This window comes from Coloeus monedula (assembly GCF_965178545.1).
Source record: "Coloeus monedula genome assembly, chromosome: 9".
NCBI classification, from domain to species: Eukaryota; Metazoa; Chordata; class Aves; order Passeriformes; family Corvidae; genus Coloeus; species Coloeus monedula.
In genome coordinates, this window is record NC_138789.1 from 24,560,262 (window position 1) to 24,582,064 (window position 21,803).

Sequence of the window (21,803 nt, forward strand, 5' to 3'; positions counted from 1 at the left end):
ATGCTATGTGGCATAAATAAAAATTTCAGTCATGCTCTAGAAGTTTCACTAATGCTAACTTTGTAAACGTGTCTGAGAACAGTCTCAGTTGTGCCATCTCTTTCGTAAAAACATTTTGTTTAATCAGTCAATCACACCGCAAATAACTATTCATTTGTAACAGTATGACTAAGAATACCCTTCATTCCTTAATCTTTAGAATAGTCTGATTTCTGTGGATGTCTCCCTTGTTCCATAACCACGTTCCACTCCCTCACAATCCCCTCCTGCCCACAGGGCAGCCCTAGTTTGTCCCACTTGGATCAGCAAGGTCCAGCTGGGCCTCCTGGTTGAGCACAGCACACACGGAGTAATGGCCAGCAAGTCCCTCCATTTTCACATCATTAACAGCTTCTGCTCCACTCACCTTCTTTTACTACAGCCATGGCTAGGAACGTAACACCTCAGAAAACTATTGCCTTTCAAATTCACTGAGCATTGGTCAATGCAGTCAAAATTTACTGGGTGTAAAGGACAGGGATTATGACGCACAAGCATTATATCCCAAACAGCAGCATCAAAAAAGGCATAAAAGAACTAAATGCCACATATGTTATAAACAAGTGGCAATCATCTATGTGCATCTTACAGAGCTCTGCAGAACTCAAGAGACAATCAAGTGCCCCTAGAAATTTCTACCCTCTCTTCTTTCAACATGGACAGAATTTGCTGCCTGAGGCATCTCAGTGCATGGGCGTTTGTGCACATGAACACACAAAATCACTGAGACATGAAAAGGAGCTGGGTGTGTTTGTGACTGTCCCACATTTGTAAGAATTAGCAGGAACTTCATGAGTGAAGTCTATTGATGAACCAAACTATTCTCTACCACCTGCCTAAACACTGATTTCCCATTAGGGAATATGATCTGGCCCCAGGATAGATTATGGAAATGTAAAGACAAAAATGACAAGAAAGCTCAGTCATAGCAATTAACAGAGTCCAGGATTCAATCAAGTCAAGTTATGGCATATAAAAGAGGTTTTAAATCTGATCATCTTTAATCAACTCGTTTTTACTACTAATGAATCGTCAAGTGCTATCAACAATTTAAAAAAGGACACATCAGAATTAGTATGTCTACTATAAAATGCAACAATAGAGCACCTACTGCTCTTACAGAGATTGGAAATGATTACAAAATTCTTAAGAGCTCATACCTCAAAAATGACACAAACCATGGTTTCTTCAGAGAAATAGTCTTCAGAGAGGGAATATAGGATGGCATTCGAATGCACAGGCATGGATATGTCAAAAAGCAACTCAAAGGCCAGAAGCCATCAGAGGACTTGCTCTGTTTTTTGCAGTTACCAAACTAGGTATTGCTGAAGGATATTCAACACAGAATTACATGAAGACTGTCATATAGCCCCAAACACATCTGTAAATGAAAATCAGCCAGAAAGTTTTTGGGATCTCTACTGCTTCTGGCTTAGTGGTGTCTGCAGCATTGAGCAGTCCTGCACCAATCATTAAACAGAAGGGACATAATAGCAATTTGATCATAGAAAAAGTACAAAGGTGGTTCATGTTTACAAGAATACAAGTCTAATATGTGCTTTTGACAGTAAGGAGTATGAGTACAACTCCAGCTTAAAAAAGCATGTATGAATATAACAGAAGGTCTTATACTGGCATGCTAATGGAAGATAGCATAACTAAAAAGAAACTGTTTTAAGTAATGTGGCAAATACTGCATGAAGGTGGGGAATGGAGATAAGAACATCTGTAAGAAATCACTACCACAGTCCAGGCATAAACATATTCTCAAAGGCAAAGGTTGCAGAGAAATACAGAAGAGCCAGCAAGAGCCTCATCTGGGCAACACTGGACCAGGAGAGATAACTCGAGGCATGTCTCGTATGCACACAGAGTTTGTAAACCTCGTAAGACATTTAGCCAGAGACATTATCAGCCAAGTGCCAGATTTCTGGAGGAGTTCTGATCCTCTCGACTTGGGATTCCTTCCAAGTGGCAGATTAGCAGTGTTAATCAGATACGGCTTGTCACTGCCTATCTGAACTCCACAACCGTAACCTTGCTGTTGCTACCTTTATTTTTTTAATAAAAGACAAATTTTTTGGGAATCAAAGTGCCACTGAAGCACATTCAAAAATATTCAACATCTCAGCTGGCAATAAATAACTTTTCATGTGGGAAGAACATAGCTTCACTAGCATAGGAATAACGTGAGGCTTCTCACGACCTTGTTTAACACCTCCTTTTGCTTAGCATTCACATCCAGTGCTTAGCAGGAGACACCAGTAAAGCTCAGGGAACACTGGAAGATGGAGGCACTTGAGACTGCATTTCTACTGGAGGTAAAAATCCTTTCACAGTTAGTCCATTTGGCAAGTGAGGAGAGGAACAAGAAGTTAATTTTGGGAGCCTCCCTTCAATGCCATCAAACACAGCTTCTGTATTACTCACTGAAAAGGGAGTCACTATGCCAAAATCCTCTCTTAAACTGTACTTTCAGCTATGGAGATGGAACAGAGCAACAAAGGCCTCTGTAGTCCCTGCTCCAGGGCAGAGATGGATTTTGTTTATGCTGCTCCCGAGGACACAGAAGTATGTCTTACATCAGTTAACTTTTTAAAGCTACTACAGTGCCATCACTCATCAGCTACACATCCAAATTACTCTGACCACATCTTCTCACAGCTCACAAGTTATGGCACCTTCTCTTTATTAGAATATACGTAATTTTTGTTTTAAAGAGCTCAGTTTGACAAAAACCATCAAACTACTCTAGTGGCTCTGCTTCTACAAACACTCACTATATTCTGTTCACAAAAAAGTCTAAAAACATGTAGCTAATACCACCTCATTTGTTACTACCTCCCTATTCTTTCTCAACATCAGGAAAGTACCTATCCTATGAGCAGTATGAAAGCAAAACAGTCGCACCCCATCTCTTGAGCCACACCACGATGTATGGGATGAGCCATATCAAAGAGATACTACAGCCAAAAAACAATGGTTGTTTTTGCAGGGACAGTTTAAGTTGCTACAGAATCAGACATTTTGTAGCACAAAATCACAACTTTAATTCATTCAAATGTAACACAGCATTAGATACCAAATTAGCACTTCTAACGCCAAGTGTCTGGGCAGTTTCCAGGTTGCCCTTTCAGGGGAAAGATTACACCAGCTAAAAGATACCAATGAACTTTAACCAGCATTTCCCTCCTCCTACGTGCTTTTAGTCCAACCACAATGGACATGGTAATTGAGTCCCTATCCAAATGTCCTGCCAGTCCAGCAGTAAAACTTAACTAAAATAGACCACACAAAACAAACTCCAAAACAAATCATTACCATCCTCCTTAAAGTGCCTTCCCTGGGTTATTCTGGTAACAACTAAGATTTGACAATCAAACTTTATGAAAGGGCAGTGTGAAATGAATTAATTTTCATTTAATATGTACTTGAGCCCTTATCTCCAGAAAATGAGCATTAATTCATTGCACTCATTCTGCCAATTAGCTGCTGTTCCAAAAAGCGAGGGAGAGGGACCAAGGAGGAGGGTTACATGGTTTATCTGTTGAGAACCATGAAGTCAATATGACATCTCCCTCTTCTCCTGCATCCTTTCAACCACCAGCTGCAGCACAGATTAAACTGAATGGAGACATGTCATGGTGCCACACTGCAAACCAAGTGGAAACTAACTTTTTCACATTAAATAATTTCTTGAAGCATTTTGAAAAAAGATTCTACTTTCCCCGAAGTTCAACTGTGGATTTGTACATTCAACACCTTAAAATGGCAAAATCTGTCAGAAGTAACGGCTTTTCATTTGAAGCAGTTCAAGGGGTTTCTTCAGTGAAGCAGACTGTGTCATAAATACAATTCACAGACATTCACTCACTGTGAAAAACGGGGACCTCTTCATTAAAATCTCACGCTCTAAACCACGGTGCCCATGGGTAAGCTTAGGGTCAGGGAACAGGAAATCTCTTGTATTTTCTTCATATGTAGCTAGAACTTTTCCCACTAAAAAGAAAATACATACTTTAATTGGAAAATAGACAAAGCCATACAGCACAGACACCACACACAGAGCCATGTTGAAACCAGGATAAATTTTGCTCTTTACAAATTAACAGCATGGCTCTAAAACTCCTATCGCACTAGGAAATAACCTCATCAAGTTAAATCAGCAGCAGAAATGTGCATAATCTACAATGAAACTATGTTTAAATGTTACTGGAAAAAAAATCAAAAAAGATTGTGTTAACTGTTCTATAACAGACACACAAAAAGTTTTCTTTAGACAACTTTTCAGTAGTCTTTCCCTTCCATGCCACAGAAAAATACTTATTTTTTTAATGGCAGCCAATCCCTTATGAAAAACTATCATTCCATATAACAGAATAGTAATAGTAGCAGTAAGAAAGAAACACATGCAACATCAAAATAATTATTTCAAGATTTTCTCAATACCCTGGCTTGCTACTTTTCAAAAAAAGAAGTTTTTCTTTAGAGGTAAACCCTTGAATGTATATTGCAAAAAAAATGTAACTTGTGCTATTGCAGCCATCTTGCTTGCTTATGTTGGGCCGTATCACACCTATCTCTGAGCCCTGAAAATAAATTCCTTATGCAAGATCTTTTATCTTCCCACAAAAAAAAATCCCCATTCACTACATTTCTTCAAGTAAACAGTCTGGTGAGCCACCTGAGAGAAGCAATAGTTTCCTTGAAAGTACTAAGGACAAGCGACAGAGAGTGCTTTTACCACAGTTTCCAAATGAGTCCTCTTTAAAACTTGACTTTAGTTCCAATAAAATGCAGATTTACATTATTCATGGGAACACTTGAATTTCATTAAAATAGATTTTTATAATCACACGAACCAATAACAGAAGTATGACAAATCGCTATTTATTATCTTCACACATCCCAAGAGACCTGTAATACTTATAGTGAGGATAAGAGTTTTCCCAATGGTCACCATTAAAATGGAAGAGAAAGAAAGTACCATTCTGAGAACAAGATTATGCACTCTGAAATTTCACACACAGCCTCTCTGCAAGTGAATTGTGATGCAGTTAATAATTATGCACTGGATGACTTCAGTTTATTTTCCATTTTTAAATATTATCACTTTTCTAAGTCTGAGCATGATACACTTAAATATTTGGTTATTATTCTCTTTCAAGAATGAGATCCTCTTGATCTACTAACATTTTATATTCAGAGGACTGTTTGTTGAAGGGCTTTCTATGTTGTCTGTATGTTGGAAAAAGTGATTGTGCTGTAATGGGCAATGTCCTCCTGGAAATTCACCTATTACACTGCATAATTTATGAAAAGATTGATACAATACCTGGAGGAACGAGCTGTATTAGTTCAAGTATGGCTGTGTCAACTAGGAGGGAAAAAAGTTTTTTCATGAGTTAAAAAAGAACTAAAATGAAAATTCCCATAGTCAAAGCCCAAGAAAAACGGATCACTGATTTAAGCTTCACAGCTCTGCACATTGCTGCACTATTTCCACCACACCAATAATAAGATAAAATTCAGTACAGCTTGCATAAATATCATCATGAATACAATGGCATTAGCAGGGTACAAATGACAACACTAAATCTGACTTAGAACTCTGTAAGTTCTATCTGCTGCCAAGTTTGTCCTCTTTTAAAGAAGATTATGCAAGCTTTGCCCCCTTTACAGATAACTCTCTGTGTGAGGGTACATATTCCTGCAGTTTGAGTTCAGGTCAGTGTTTTCTCACTACAATTCATTATACACATGTGGCAAGACATAATTTTCTTAAAAATGAAAAGAATCCTTTTACAAAAATTGGAGGTTTATCCTTATATAATTTGACAATTAATCAAATAAATGACCACATAAAGGAACCCACTATCAGATAACCAGCTGGACTTTCACTTATGACTTTTTACCCTTTTCCTGTTCCAAAGCATCTAACATACATTTCTAGAGGCATTTTGTTAGATGACAATGGTTACCCACTAGTTTTTCAGGCTCCTGATAGAAAAACTATCACATAATTTAAACCTCCAAATCATCCTTACAAAAATGCATGACATTAATGGATACAACATAGTATACAAAAAAAACAGAACCTACATTCCAGTAACTTCACAAGGTCTCCAGGATCAACTATATTAGCAAATGCCTGAAAAAGAAATAATAATAATAATAATAATAGCACAGTTGAAGTAATCATGTGGACCTGTGGGGAGGGAGAAGGAAAAAAAACCCAAAAAACAATGGTCTTCCTTGCCAAGATGGTTGTCAGGAGTCCTATCCCCACTGGAAAGAGAGAAGCTACTAAAATTGTAATTTGGAACATTATCAAATTCCCTGAAAGCTATCAGTTCTGTAATATACTTTCTACCCATATAGAGTTCCCTCTCTGTATGTACATAACGAAAATAATTTATTGTGAAGAGTTAAAGATGTAGAGGCAAGTAATGGCTAAGAAAATTTCAAGAGAAAAACATAAATTGCTGAATGTACTACAATTCTGATAGATGAATGCACTTTAATTTATTAGTAATGCTTTAAGCTTCATTTTCACAGAGGTGACTTTTCATGGAAGTCTCCTGCTCGGGTTTTTTCTTAACCTGAATCCTGTGTGAATAGATGGCAAAGAAAATGAGAGGATGTTGCACTGGATGGAGGTACCCTACATTACACTGAAAACAGCATTCAGTACATTCCTCTTAAGAAGTTTGTGGTATGTTTGCCTTTAAAAAATGATGCTCTTTTCTGCTCTTCAGTAGGCAGTGAAATTATCACTGCTTGTTTCTTACCCACTTCACCAGAGCATCACTGAAGTTTACTCAGCCTGGTTTTCAAAGTGCTGGGAAATGCTTAAAGGAAAAGAACTAGAAAGGGCAAAGTATTATTATTCATAGGTAGTCAAGAAGTCAGATCATATCTGTAAGATACTGTGTTTCATTATCCCTGTGGTACTAATAATGAAGCTAGTAGGGACTCAGAATATGTGATAAACAACTATAAATTACAGGGCCAGAGTATCAATCTGGGAATTCTGGTTACAAACCATGAAAAAAGGATCTCGAAGGGAGTAGGATGTCACCAAAAAGGCTTGAGCTGCTACTTTATCTTTCTACTAAATTAAGGTGGCTCTCCTATATTGTATAGTCTCTGTTCTTCACCTTGCTATAAATTTTAGAACAAAAATATTCAGTCCCTTCCAAGCCAGGAAAAAAGACACTGAGAAAGGACAGTTCACAAAAGGATCAACAAATACCTAAAAAGTCTCATCATACATTAGAATCTTCAGTACACATAATTCTTGAGTCCCCATATGGATAACACAGGCACACCCCTCCTTTGTGCTAAAGAGAAGCAGGAGTTAAAATACTGCACCATCCTCAGTGTGACTATTTGTGCTCATGGGTTTTGCAGACAATTTTTGTGGAATTTGTGATGGGGTTTATTTGGGTTGTATCAGCCCTTGACATATCTTACCTTTTCAAATACTAGTTTCTCTTGAAAGAAGAGTGGAAACACTGCAGGGACACATTGAGTTTTTTTGTACTGCCCAAGTACAAAGACACTGAGATAAAGTTCCTGTTTGTCTTTCAGCAGCACTCCAGGACAAGTTATCTGTAGGAGTAACATACTCATTAAACAAACTGAACTTTAGGTAGACAAGCAATGGCTGTTTTCAAGATAAAAATGAAACAGTCAGGACTGAAATGGTTGATTTCTGAAAGCCAGGATGTAACAGGCTAGAGAGAAAAAAATTCTTCTCTGAAGCAATTCTATTTGTACAGACTGGCCAGGAAAAAAGTCACCATTTAAAAATGATCGGGACCAAATTCTTCTTGCTCAGGTAAACACACTCCATTGTTTTCAACCAAAACTGAAACCCAAGGCCAGGTTAATTGAGTTAAAGGCATGCACTGACTGTGCAAGGTATAACCATCTATGTGAAGACTCATGTAGAATGAAGTCTACATGATGCCAACACACAAAACCCACCCAAACTTGAATGAAGCTGTTAAATTTACATGCTTAGATATCCATACTCTGTCCATCCACCAGAAAGGGCAAGTTTATTTGCAAATTTTCTGTAAATGAGAAAAAGCAACTGTTGTTCCATTTCTACCAGATACATTTCTTCCTTTCTCTGAGAAGTCTGGCCATCTTTAAACTCAAGGCAGGGAAGGACTCTCGCTAGGCTGCCACTCAACTTTCTCTGCACAATTTTTAAATTCTGTAAGTAAGAAGTTGGTCTGTTTTTAAAGCTCTGACTGCAAGAATCTACACAACTCATTGCAAAACTATTTGCTATTTTCTCTGAACCACGTGGATTTATTTTATGTCCCTGACAGAGAATTGACACCTTTCACTTAAGGTCTCATGCTCATTTTTTATCTCAGAATTAGAAATACGAGGTTGTCTCTTCCAACATAAGGTTTCTGGAGAAAGCGTTCAGACTTTCAACTGCCAGGTAGAAAGACAAAGGAGGGGAGTGGTGGGAATTAAAATAAGAGATTTGGTTACAGTCTCCTACTCCCAAGTGAACATTTTACTTGAGAAATCCTAACTGTTTTTAAAAGAAAACTACATAAGCAGTAGAAAAACAGCTTCAGGTGGAAGAAATAAAAGAAAGCAATGTGTGATCAATCATTACAGATGAAGTATAAGGTAAAAAATAGTTCTTCTACTCATAAGTAACTGAGAAGAAAAAAATGGGTTTCCTCTACATGTAAATGAGGGCTTCAAATCTGCAAGAAAAGTGCCAGAATAATGGATAACCCAATTGAAACAGTCTGTCAAGCATTAAACAGCTTGCATGACACTCATGCAGTTGCAAATGTGAACAGGAGTGAGAGAGACAGATCTCATTCATACAAGGCAAGATCCCCCAAACTACATACTACATGTCATACCAGCTTCACTTCTCACTTCTGTCTTCGACATTTTTGTAGGATTTACAACCATTTTTAGCTGGAGTTTTGTGCCTTTCACCTTAGAGAAGGCAACCAATGCTTGCCTATTTACTGAGATGAAAAGTAAGAGATCTGAAGATACTGGAATGAGCAAAACTGCCAACAACAGGTGCCATTTTTTCTTGCCATCCCGTAAAAAGAAAACGAATTCTTACAAATGAGCAGTGGGTCAAGATAGCACATGTGGAAAGCTGTGATTCTACTAGCCTGGGGATAAACTGCACAATGCATTACCTGGGCTGGAACACCATGTGGCCATGTAACTGAAAAGCAGCTCCAAAAATGAATGACACATGCACATCTGCAGTTCATGGCACCTCTTTTGTAATACGCAGAGGCACTTAACACTTGGGAGACAAACTGAAGCTCTTATCTGACTGCAGCCTGCTCCAGCAGGATGAGGGACTATTTTAAAGACTGTAATAGTGTTATCTATGGATCAGCTAAGGAAGAGGGATATCAGTGCTGCAATTAACTGACCTCACAAGCAACCCGGAGGACTATGAGAAATTTCTAGGGCAGTGTCATCCTGGACATCTCTGCTGAAAGTTCCCAGGAGAATGGAAAATGTGTACCAGCCCCACTGCTGGGACATCACAAATAGCCATAAAGAAATCACTGAATTAAGGCCATGGAAAGGAACAGAATTTTCCTGATCTCAGCCCTCTAGAGCACTTATTACACACAGTCCATGGCAGGAAAAACCAAACTAAAAAACAAATTAGTCTTTAAGTAAGACCTTCCTTTTGAGAAGAGAAATGAAGAAAACTACCAGCAACACAAACCAAAGAGTTGGTGGACCCAGATCAGAGAAGATCTTGGAATTTCATTAAGTCAAAAGGAGCAAAATGCATCTGTATCCTAAAGCAAGGGAAAAACAAAGAGGACAGAACTTCTGACACAACTGGACAGATTTCAAAAAGGGTTGAGAAATATGCAGAGCACTGTAAAAGGGCAGGGAAATGGATCAGAAATTTGGACAAGACTTTGGTCACAAATAAAGCAAACAAAGAGAGAATTAATGGACGTAGCATAAACCAGCCAAGACGTGAAAGCTAACAAATCTATGTTCCAAACACAACTGAGTATTTTGCCTTGGTTTTAATAAAATTTATCACAGGAGGAAGAAGACAACTTAAAGAATTAAATGATAGAAACAAAAGTCACCCAATATGCACTAGGCCTGGACCAAGAAGGCACAGGGAGGCTGAATCATCTTCAGCCCAGGTTGTGAAAGAAAGTAATTTTTCTTAAATGAAACGTAATGAAAACAGGGAAGGTAGAATCTCCTGAAAAATAACAAACACAAGGACCATGTGAGACAGAAAGAGAGATCTTAAAAATGATAACCCCATTGATTGAAATATTTAAATATGTAAAAATAAAGAAAAAAGACACGGCAGAAAACATCACTAAAAAAAAGCCCAGCAGGCCACGTTCAATAAAAACAGATCAATCAAGCAAAATTTTACTTTTTCTTGAAAATCTGTTTTCTGCGTAAAGTATATCATATAGTGCCTTGAAAAATTATTATTTATGATGAACTAGATAAGAGTAGTTAGTAGAGGAGCAGTCAGTATCAAAGGTGGTACAGAACTGGCCAAAGGACAGCATCAATAATATGCAAAAACTGGGAGTCATCAAGCTGAGGTTACTATCAAAAACATTCCTCTCTGTATACTGGGATTCATGTCTTTTAACATTTTTAATGACCCTGGCTCATACTAAAATATATAGGATGAAAGCTGGACTATTTTTCCCTACATCACCTAAGGCAAAAGCACGACCCTATTTGGGATGCAGGTTTCAATTCTGACTCTGATCAATGCAAATTCAAAGTGGAAGAGTAGCTCCCATCCCTAAGATGATTAGAAGGCTGGTGAGTCCATCACACAAATTTACTACCAAAAATACCAGAGTGCTTTAGCTGATAAAGATCAATGGGGAAATGAAACAACTGCTGCCCAAAAAATATATCAAGCGAGCAAACACTAAGGAAAGGAAAAATTCCTTAAGTGAAAGGCCAGCACTGACATTTGTGTAAGAGTAGTCTCTTTCCATTCTTACCTGTAACCTTGAGAGCAGGGTAAATAACAAAATACCCCACAACTGAAAACATGACCCTGGGGAAATGTTTTCCCTGTACTCACTCCTGGCACAGGAATAGCTCACAGCCAGTGGGAACAGAAAAGGAAAGCACATTGCTCTGCTCCAGGAACCAAGCAGGCCTTGGCATTGTGGAGACAAACACCAGCTGTTGAGACAGCAGAGCAACACCGCCAGGGTGACACCCTCATCATCCATGTGTGGAAATCCACAGCTCTGCTTCAGAGCAGCCACTCAAGTTTGGGAAAAAGGGTAGCTAAGCAACCAGGAATACCTGGGCAATTTCCCAGTATATGCTTCCAGGATCCGCACTTGAATTTTGTGGATGGCATCTCGTGTTTTCCTCTCAGCAGCAAGTATTCTTATGTATATGGCACCACTTGTTCTGGATCACAGGACCGGGGCATATGAAGCCACCAACTCCATGGTAACAGGGCACCGCCTAACACAGCTACTTCTGAAAAGTTTTCAGAATAATAATGCAGCTCCTCGCTGTATTCCCAGCTTGGATATAAGCAGAAAACTTTGCAAAGCGCACAGGGTACAGTCGTAACATGATTAACGTCAAAACTTTCCATTTTCATACTTTCTGGTCTCACTCCCAGCCATGTAACATCCAGGTATTCAGAGCTGCCCAGAGTCACAACCTGCCCCTCACAGGGCGGCATTTGCCATCAACAAGCCGCTCTTTCCTGGGATTTGTTTTGGTTTTGGTTTTTTTTTTTTTTATTCTTCCTGAGAGTGCTTTTCCCCCACCATACAGCTTCCCAAGAATCAGTGTCTCTTAAAAAACACATTTTCCGCAGGAAAATGAGAACTCTAAAGCGGCACGGCTGCTGCTAACACCAACGGGGGAACGGGGGCACAGGGATAAACACCCCCCACAACTTTTCCACAGGAAAATGGGAGCTCCGGAGGGGCACGGCTGCTGCCAACACCAACGCGGGGGCGCAGGGACCGGCTGCCGGAGGATGCCCACACAGAAGGGCTGGGGTGCCAGACGGAGCGCGGCCCCCGCTCGGCAGCAGGGCCCGGAGCAGCCCCCGGAAGATGCCCCGGGCCGGGAGCGCAGGGCGGCGGCCGGCAGAGGAAAGCGCGGCGGGAAGCGGTGCCGGAAGAGCCCAGCGCGGCTTCTCCTGCCGGCCGCGGCCCAGCTGAGGCGGGCGGGGAGCGCGGCCCGGGCACTCACCGAGCGGAGCTCCAGCTGCAGGACGCAGCGCAGCGCTTTCCGCGGCATGGGAGGGCGGGCAGCGGGGCCAGCCGGACCCGGGCCGCTCGGGCTCGGCCGACGCCGTTGTCACGGCAACCGGGGCGCGTCCGGCCGCGGCGGCCGCTCCGCCCTCCTCGGGGGCGGCTTCCCCTCCCTCCATCCCCTCCCTCTCTGTGCCCGCCCCGCCCGGCGCTCGCCGCCGTCGCGCCGCAGGGCTGAGGGGCCGTGCTGGCCCTGCCCACACTCTCCCCCACAGCCCCCGTGTCCCTTTCCCGTCCGGCCCTCGCTGCTCTCAACAGGGCCTCCTGCCCTCACACAATTAGTTAGGTTGGAAAAGATCTCTGACATCACCGTGCCCAACCTATGGCCGAGCACGAGTGTCTCGAGTAGACCATGGCACGTCCAATCCTTCCTTAAACAGCTCCAGGGACTGTGGCTCCACCACAGCCGTGGGCTGCCCTTTCCCTTGTTTAATCACCCTTTCCGTGAAGAAGTTGTCGCTAATTTCCAACCTAAACGTCCCTTGGCGCTGCTTAAGAGGATGTTCTCTCGTCCTGCCGCTAATCCTGTTCCTCATCCCTACTCATCCCACAACCTTCTCTGGTTCTCCCACTTTCCCACTTCCTGACCTCAGGCTGGCTCGTCCTGGCACTCCGCACAGGGACTTGTGGAGCTGCTGGGGGGCTGCTAGAGTGTACCAAAAGTGATAAATAGTAGATAAAATATCATTTCCACCCTCTGCCCCCTGAAGGGCGGACAGTGATGGGCAATGGAGCCCTGGTGTGAAAGCACAAGTGTCCAGCGTGGGGCAGGGAACCAGACAGGTCACACACAGGTGAGGACAGGGCTGCTTTGGGGCATCCGGGAGGAATGTGAAGCTCGGGATGTGTCAGATTCCTCCAGCTTCGTGGGCCTCCTGCAGAAAGGTGCAGAGAGAGCCTTCTCTTCAGCAGAGCGGTCACAACCAAGTTTTATACAGCTCCAGGCTTGACTAGCTAAAAAGGACTGGATTTCCATGCTTTCTTTTTCTCTTTTGATGCAATTCACCTGCATCCTGTTGTAGGCATCTGGGCCCTTTTGACTTGAGTATCCCATTTTAATGTCCTCTGTGGGTGAGACAGGGTGCATGGGGTATATTCTGACTGGTGCCATCTTTGGAAACGTCTGTACACTCATATCTGAAATTGTCTGTTCATTCCTACCCTTCTGCTTTCATTATTAACACACTCATATTTATGTCTCTGATCTTCATCCCAAGTTTGATCATATCAAGGATATTCCCCAACATCTCTGCTGCTCAGTTGTTTTCAGAGTATTTACAATCCCATACAACACCGAAATAATCTGATTTTCTCTCTCAGCAACTGCAACTTGTTTCAGCCTCAGACTGTGAAGGGATTTCAGGCTTTAAATATTCTTTCCAAGTTCACAAGTACAGCTGTAGAGAGGACAGAAAATTTTAATTGCCTCCAAAAGAACGCAGTGGCTCAAATGTATCCCTTGGCTTTCTTTATTTTAATTTTACTCTTTCAAAGAAAAATCATGCTAAGTGATCTGGAAAGAAACAGCATTCTCAAAATGCTTTGATTTATCTCTCTCTCTTTTTTTGTTTTAAAGGAAATGGCAAAGAACATGATACGCCAGTTCAGACAAAAGTGAAATCTATAGATGGATTAAATATCACTACTAATACTTGATACCAATCTTTTGAAATAAATAATGGATTGGAAAGGTAGGTCTTGTTTTCATTAATGTGACTTCTGTAACAGCTCTAAGGTGTGGGGGAGTTTTTTGTGTTTTAGTTTAGTTGGTTTTGGGTCTTTTTTGGGGTGTGTTTTTTTGTTTGTGTTGGGTTTTTTTTGTTTGTTTTGGTTTTGGTTTTTTTTGTCTTAGCAAAGGATTCTGTATTTAGGGCCCGGAAAATTTCCTGTAGACTTCTAGTACATATATTAAGGAGGGGATGACTCTTGGATAAAATAATTTTCTGAGCATTATCAGTCTCAAGGTTATGAATAGCATTCCAGAGTTAATGAGAAGAAAATTCTCACAGATCCATAGCCTCAGATGGTAACAGTATTAAAATGGTTTATTGCTTATTTTCAGCTACCTTTCATATACATGCATTTTGGAGGGATAAATAATGTGTTAAAGATTGTGAAGTATGAGATATTATGGTAAGTGTGGCCATATAAGAAGAGAAGATAAATAAATGCTGAAATCAAAAATGGCATCATGTTTGTGATGAGAATTTAATATCCATGTGCAGTGCCCTGGAACAGAAGTACTTTATAGCCCTTGAAAAAGGAGCACAAGGCAGGACAGAAAGCTTCTCCAAAGTGATAAGGCAGTGATGAATTTCAGTGCTTTTCCCTGGCAAACCTTCTGGTCTGCAGAGTTTCTTCCCCTTTGCCCTGCTGGGCCTTGGGAAGAAAGGCTGCTGCTGCTGCAGTGCTTTCCTGTCCAGCCCTTTCTGCACCAGTGCGAGACCCATCTGCACCTTCTCCTTTTTGTTAAATGCATGATTTAGACCTGCATTTGCACTGCAGGAACAGTAATGCAGGAATCTGGGGACAATGAGGGAAAATCCTGACTTTCAGTAAAAATCCATTTCTAATAAGCAAAACTGTTAACCAAAACAACAAAAGAAGTGCTTGCTCCTGTAATGGACCTGAGGTTTTAACTGCTGTAAAGTTTCCCTGCTGTGAAAGCACATGAATTCCTTTGCTTTTACAGCAGTAAATCTTCTTGTAATGCTACTTGTACTTATTTTCATGTATTAAAAGAATCTGAATGATTGTTCTGCATTGTGGAGGGGTTTTGTGCAATTTCCTCCAATTATGAGCTTCATCTTTTGCTGTCCTCTGGGCCCTCCAACATGGCTGCTACAGAAGAGCTGTGATGTCATCAAAATACTCAATTTTGCCCTTATTTCTACCATTGCAAACTAGAAGTAAATGTCAAGAGAGGGAGGTTGCCCTGGTGTAAGATAATTACCACAAGATTTATATCATATTGTTGCTGTGCTTGTGATGGTCAGGCATCAGGAGTTTCAGTGCATTGAAATAGGCTACAAAATAGGTAGAGTGAGAAAAATGGGAAGAGTCAGGTCTGCAAATAGTGGGTATTGTACAGTTCAGAATCTAAAAAATACTGGGGATTCGACAGAATTTCATTAGATCAGGCTGGAGATCAGAGAGCAAGCCTAATATCACTGAGTTTGTCAGAGGCTCACTTTTGGCTAAGAAGCCAGGAATGGTTTCCTCCATTCCTTAGGAAGCAGAACACTGGGTGCAAAGTGGTATTTCACTGTCATCCTGCTAATCAGAATGAAGGGAATAAAGGAGCTTTCCACATTTGGCCACCCTCTACTGCAGTTCTTAGGATTGGTGTCAGAGATCCTTTTCTGCCTACTTTGAGCCCCTGATGTTACCCGAGCAGCCAGAGGAGACGTCTCTGTTACTGCACGTCAAGCCTCTTATTTAGACATCATCACCGAGCATGACTGACTTACCATTAATAACTGAGGAGAATTCCAGGAAGGCATCTGCTCAAATAACAGCAAAAAATTATGGGATATGGTAAGATTTCCACATTAGAAAGGCAAGCAAGCAAAACATTAAGACTGTTTTACTTTAGAGAAAAATAAGATGTAATACAAAGGAGGTACATAAAGGATTGAAAAATATGTAGAACTACATTCTTCTGTTTGCCCATGCCTCTTTTTCCATTCAAAGAAGACATGCAGAGAAATTAAAAAACAAAATCAAAACTGCTAGAAGAAAGTACATTAGATAGTGGAACTTGTTATCACAAGGTACATTCAATTGTGTTCCAAACAGAATTAGAGCGCTCTGGAAACCCCACTGGACAATATCCCCATGCATTAATTTTGATCTTCTGACTCACTGTGAGGTTAAATGTGCAATCCACAGAAGTCAATCCCTGTGCAAAGAATTGTAGTGGAGGAAAACAGGCAGCAGAAGTTAAGACTAAACAATCCCAGAACACTGTAGAGCAGAGCTGGAAGAATTCTGTGATGTGAGAGATTCTAATAGGATCTAAGGGGACCGAAGTGAATTGCATTACTGCAGACAGTAATGTAACAGGGAAGTTACAGAGTGCTAGATTATTGATGAGGACAGAGGATGGAGATTACCTGAGGGTGTCAGCACACTCCTCACAAAATACATTTTCATCTAATCTTTCTACTTTAAAGCAGGAAAAAAGTTGCCCAGAAGTTACCATCCATTAATATCTATTGCTTTCGAAAAAGGCCACAATGATTTTGTTGATCCTGCTTATTGAGCGTCTTGCTCTTTCCTGACATGTGAAGACACAGCTGCGCAGAGCTTTTGGCTTTCTTGATGAATCTACAAGTTGATACAGGCAAAAGGCCACCTGCTCATGTTTTTATGTAGGTGAAGCAGTGACCTTTCTTCCCCATGCCCTCCCAGTCTCACCAGTGCCTACTGCAGAGCATTTTTACTGCACATCTGGAGAAACTCAGTGCCTCTTTAACATTTCACCGTGGCTCAGCCATGACAGAGCAATTCCTCCATATTGCTGCTAAGTCAATACTCGCTTTGGTGCATCTGAGCATTAGCTTCATTCATTCTTTATGTGTATCCTGTCTGCAACAAAAAAACAGGCAAGCTATCTAAAGACACTGAAGTTTTCTTAACATGTAAGCTGTTTTCCAGGTCTGCCAAATTCTTTCTCGACTGGCTGCAGCTAAAGCAATCAAACCTGGTTTGATTACAGCCACTAGAGGAATATTCCAGATCTTGAATTTAGTTGTTGTAATTGGAAACTTGTGTTGTAAAGGAATCATCTAAATTCTTCTAAGAGATAACTTCTTTGAATACAGTCTTATGAATTCACAGATGGCACAAATTCAATCAGCCGACAGCATTAGCTTTGTACCCCAGAAAGTTCCTAGTCTGTCCCCTATTCAGTTCAAGAGAGGTAACATTTTTCTTTGTGCTTTACATTTAAAATAAATTTTCTTAGATGGAGACATTGCCCCAGCAAAGTTTTTGCCAGAAACAAAATTCTTCTGACCAAGTTATAAACCCCTGAAAATAGGGCTTTATAATGGGACTGCTGATAGACCCTTAACAATAACGTTGTGAATGGCGCTGCTATAATTAATGATACTTCAGAAAGATTTATGGTCCTTAGAAAGAGATAAAACAGAAATATCATTGCTTCTTTGCCTCCCATCATTTTATCCTCTATGAAATTTTATGTGAAATAAGTCAAATGAAAAATGTAAGCTCTTAATCTTTTCCCAGAGTCCTGTCTCTCACTTGATGAACACTTTCACAGAATAAATTAGAGCTTTTTATTCCTTATGTATGTACAGCTTTGTATTTAAAAAGCAAAGAAAAGGATATTGTTGGCTTGGCAAAGCAACTCAAAACAACGGTCATAGGGGAAGCAAAAATGACTCACTCTTCTTGTCTGTTTTTCTGCCATCCCAGAGACAATAACTCCTGTCCTGCAATAGTTCTGAGCAGCTTGGTAGTGTCCAAAAGTGCTCCATAAGGGAGAATCTCTGCTGATGGAAGGTTGGCCATGATGACTCTGGCTGCAGCAGCAAGAGCCCAGAAAGCCAAAAGCTGTGGCTTGATTACAGCATAGTACCTTTGTGTTGGAAATCACAGAATACTATATGGATATTTAATTTAGCTGGGAAAGGCATAGCAACAAGCAGTTGCTGGAGGCTGAAGCTAGAAAAAAATTGAATTATAAGTTTGGCGTTATATTGCAACAGAGAAAGGGAGTAACCACTGGAACAGGCTATCAAAGGGAAAGTGAATTCTCCATTTTCTGACAATACCAAAGGAAAATGAGAAGCTGACTAAAGAAATGCTTTTGTTGAAACAAAACATATTTTAGTCAAACTAAAAGAAGATTGACAACAGTATTTAATGGCCTGTGATGTACAGGAGGCTGCCCTGACGGTCTAACAGTGTGTCTGTGTGTGAATGTTGTGACTCTGTGCACTGCTTACTGAGCAGAGATCAGGAGAGAGGGCTCTGAGCACTTTGCCTTGGAGCTCGTGCACGGCAGCACCTGGCACTGCCCAGGTAGCTGCTGGGAGGTGGCAGGGAATGCCGAGAGAGCCCTCGGAGAGCAGGGGCACAGTGTGGCTCCGAGCTCGACAGAGGTGTCTTCACTGAGCTGCTTCTGTGCACCAGGAGATCCCAGGCAGAGTCTGCAGGGGGAAAAGCTTCACCTCTGGGCAGCCAGGCTGAGGCAGCAGCTGAGTAGGGGCTGAGAAGTCATAGATTTGGCATAGGCCACCTGGAACGGCAGTTAAAGCTCAAAATCCATCACATCCAGACAGAGTCCAAGGCTCCAGCTTGTGCCAGCCTCACCCAGTTCAGATGGCATCAGGCGCTTGTTTTCCAAAAGCCTCTGCAGTGTGTCAGGAGTTTTGTCCCTCTGCCCATTAAAGTAGCAGTGTTTGAGCATCTTCCCTGTTATTTTGATTGACAACAGCAAAGTCACTAGAGAACCTCAAGGACTTTCTGGCTGGCTTGTTTTCCTGTTATAAATAATAGCTTTTTGTATTAGAGAAAAAAACTGAAATGCTGTTTTGAAATAATAACTGAAGTTACAGTTTCTAGTGGGAAGCGCTGAGATCTATGCTCAAATTCCCCATAAATTATAGCATTGTTCCTTTAAAATGTCTCAAATACGTCAGGAACAGAGAGGGATATTTTATATATATATTTTTTTTAAAAAAACATTTTTTTTATGACAAGAACTTTTGGTTTTCAATGGAATTCACTTTGGAGGGCAGAACATTTTCTTTTTCATTGTAGGAAGATTTGTAAAGGGGCAGGATTGTGGCTATTATTAGTCTTTCCTAAAGAAAATCATCAAATCCTTTACAGCACTAGGCAGATCTGGGCTAGAAAGTATAACAGGATGGTATAGAGCAGCCCAGATAGCGACAGGGAGAAAATGGAGCAGGAAGAAAGAAAAAAAATGGAAACCCACAAAGAAGAGCAGATGCCAATTAGAATTCTTGCGGGCTGCAGCAAGGAGTGATCATAAGAAGCTGTAGGAAAAGAAAGGGTAGAGTGGATTAGTGTTAATCAGAGACATGGGAAAGTAGGAAAGGTTTTAAATGAGCTTTTGGGTTAGCAGCTCAAAAGAGAATTCCAGATCCATCAGGTGTAGGGGCAAAACTAAAATGCAGAATAGCAGAAGATACATCTGAATCCTGAGTAATTAACTTTTGAAGGTAATAAGACATTTTTTGGAAGTGCAAGTTTTTTTCTCTCTCTCTGTCTTTCTCTCTCCAGCACTGTTTTCCTTATCCTAGAGAAAGAGTGCACTTAGTATTATAAGAAAATGACTCCCACCTGTTCTCTTTTTCACTGTCTTAATGGTATATACATACAGCACCTTGTTACAGGAAAGTTAAGCACTAAAGTAATAGAACTTGCCCAGTCTGGCAATAAATTTGCCCAAATACAGAGTGCAGATGAATTGCCTCCGGAGTTGGTTGAGTTACACCAGGTAAGAAGCTGGCACAGTATGGGACAATCATGAGTGGTCTGAAGATCTTGGGGTTCAAGATGAGTTCCAAAATCCACTACAGACATTGTTGACTTCAGTAAACATTAGAGCAGGATGGCTGGAGTGTGAGGGTAGGGGCTCTCCTTTCAGCTCTGAGATATGAAACATCCCTTAACATTTCTGTGCTGCCAATTCAACTCCCTGTAAAATGAGGACACTAACATCCAGTCACTAAAAAGGAAAAAAAAAAAGGGAAAAATAAAAAAAGAGGAAAAAGGAGAACCCCCACCGATTATCTGTTCTTAGAGGCTGTACAATGCTATAATTAACAATCCTGTTTTTAGCTTTGGCTTTATGTGCAATCTAAGAAAGAATAGCTCTGTTTGTGTTTCTTTTACATATGAATCATCATTAAAGGTTAATGAGAAAACTAACACTATATGAAAAGGTTGTTTTCTCATTATTTAAACATTTTCATTTTAAAAGCTCTGTGTATTCCTAGAATATTATTAATTTATTATTTGCTAAACAATATCTTAACTATTATCTTTATTTCCTCACATGGCATAATTTTAAGCAACTGCAATCAGTGCCCTTAGTTCCACTCATCAGTTCTGAATCTCTGCACCGCTGAATCTCCAGCAGAACAAACGTCATCCAGACAAAGCACAGACGTGTCCATCAGATCAGCCAGAGCTTCTGACACAGACTTTGTGCCAGCTTGGTGGTATGCTGTTGGCTTTACACTGGTTACCAGAAGAACAGAGGATTCTGGATTCAGTGTAATGTTAGGTTAGCACAGAGAATGGATGCCTAACGTAGCATAAACCCCACCAGCACCACGCCAAACCTTCCATGTTTTTTTTTTTTTTGTTTTAACAAATTTAAACCATCACAGTGAGCATATATGAGATCAGTGTCTGACACCAGTAGATCCAACACTAAGAGCCTTAAAGTCACAGTTTGGTCACACCCAAGCCTGCAGTAAACTTTTACACTGTGATAAAACACCGCTGAATTCAAATGAAGCCTAAAAATCATGTCCATTTTCAATGCATTGGAATTTATTATGGTGATGGAAGCAACTCTTCCAGCATAGTGGAAGATGAACCCTACACTGCAACCTCAAACCATGCCACCGTGCTTGTGGCCATGTGGGGAAAAGATGAGCTCCCAGGGAACAGAAACCCAAATGTTTGCTCAAGTTCTCGCTGCACTCCAGGGGTGCACGTGCCAGGTTTTCCAGTTGGATGTCACTCTCTTTTAGTGACCAAAGTTACACAAAAAAACCCCTCTGAAAGCAGGACTTTGTGACAGAAACGCCTACACAGCTGTAACAGCCACTTCTCAAATATGCTGCTGCTTATGAACCACAAGAATAATATGGTGAAATGTGCCGACTTTTGCAGTTTTCCCCTCTTTTGTTGAAACTAATGAGTCACGATTAGAGTAATGCTTTTCTGTGACTCGTAAACCATTTTGCTTAATGAGGTACTAAGTCTTTATAATTAGGCCCAGAAGGGAGCTAGGACGTGGCCCCTTAAGAGCAATAATTATTTAGGTTATTTATGGTAATAAAAAATTGAAAATAGGAATTCTTCCTCAGAATGCAACTATTTATTCTTTTACATATTGCCTAATAGGCAATTACCCTATTAAGGCAACGTTTTGTTGCTAAAGACATTAATTGAAATGTAAATTAAATGTAAATCAGCTAATTAAATTGATATGGAATGAACTTGTCATGCAGGCCTTTGAGATCAGATGCATTCTGCTAATAAACAAGTGTTTTACTGGTGCCATTGCTCACTGGAGTTAAGGTTGTTTAATGTGTTGTGTCGATAACACTCTCCCATCCCAAATTCAAAGGTTTGGATTGTGTCGTTAGAGCCCAGAAAGAAGCTGGCACTGGGACCTACTGGATTTATTCCATCCTGTTATTTCCT

The 21,803-nt window shown here is 40.7% G+C and overlaps 1 protein-coding gene across 1 annotated transcript in view; it reads right to left on the minus strand.

Moving 5' to 3' along the window:
• SPATA6 (spermatogenesis associated 6) overlaps positions 1 to 12,396 on the minus strand; it is a gene marked incomplete at its 3' end in the record, with an annotated part of 36,155 nt that extends 23,759 nt beyond the window's left edge. Inside the window, exons 1-5 of the mRNA XM_082287397.1 lie at positions 12,301 to 12,396; positions 7,516 to 7,653; positions 6,142 to 6,190; positions 5,375 to 5,416; positions 3,914 to 4,038 (exon numbers count right to left, since the gene is read on the minus strand). Of these exons, the coding sequence (XP_082143523.1) occupies positions 3,914 to 4,038; positions 5,375 to 5,416; positions 6,142 to 6,190; positions 7,516 to 7,653; positions 12,301 to 12,348 (402 nt within the window). The 5' untranslated portion in view covers positions 12,349 to 12,396. The remainder of the gene's footprint in view (positions 1 to 3,913; positions 4,039 to 5,374; positions 5,417 to 6,141; positions 6,191 to 7,515; positions 7,654 to 12,300) is intronic.
• Positions 12,397 to 21,803: the final 9,407 nt, after the last annotated feature.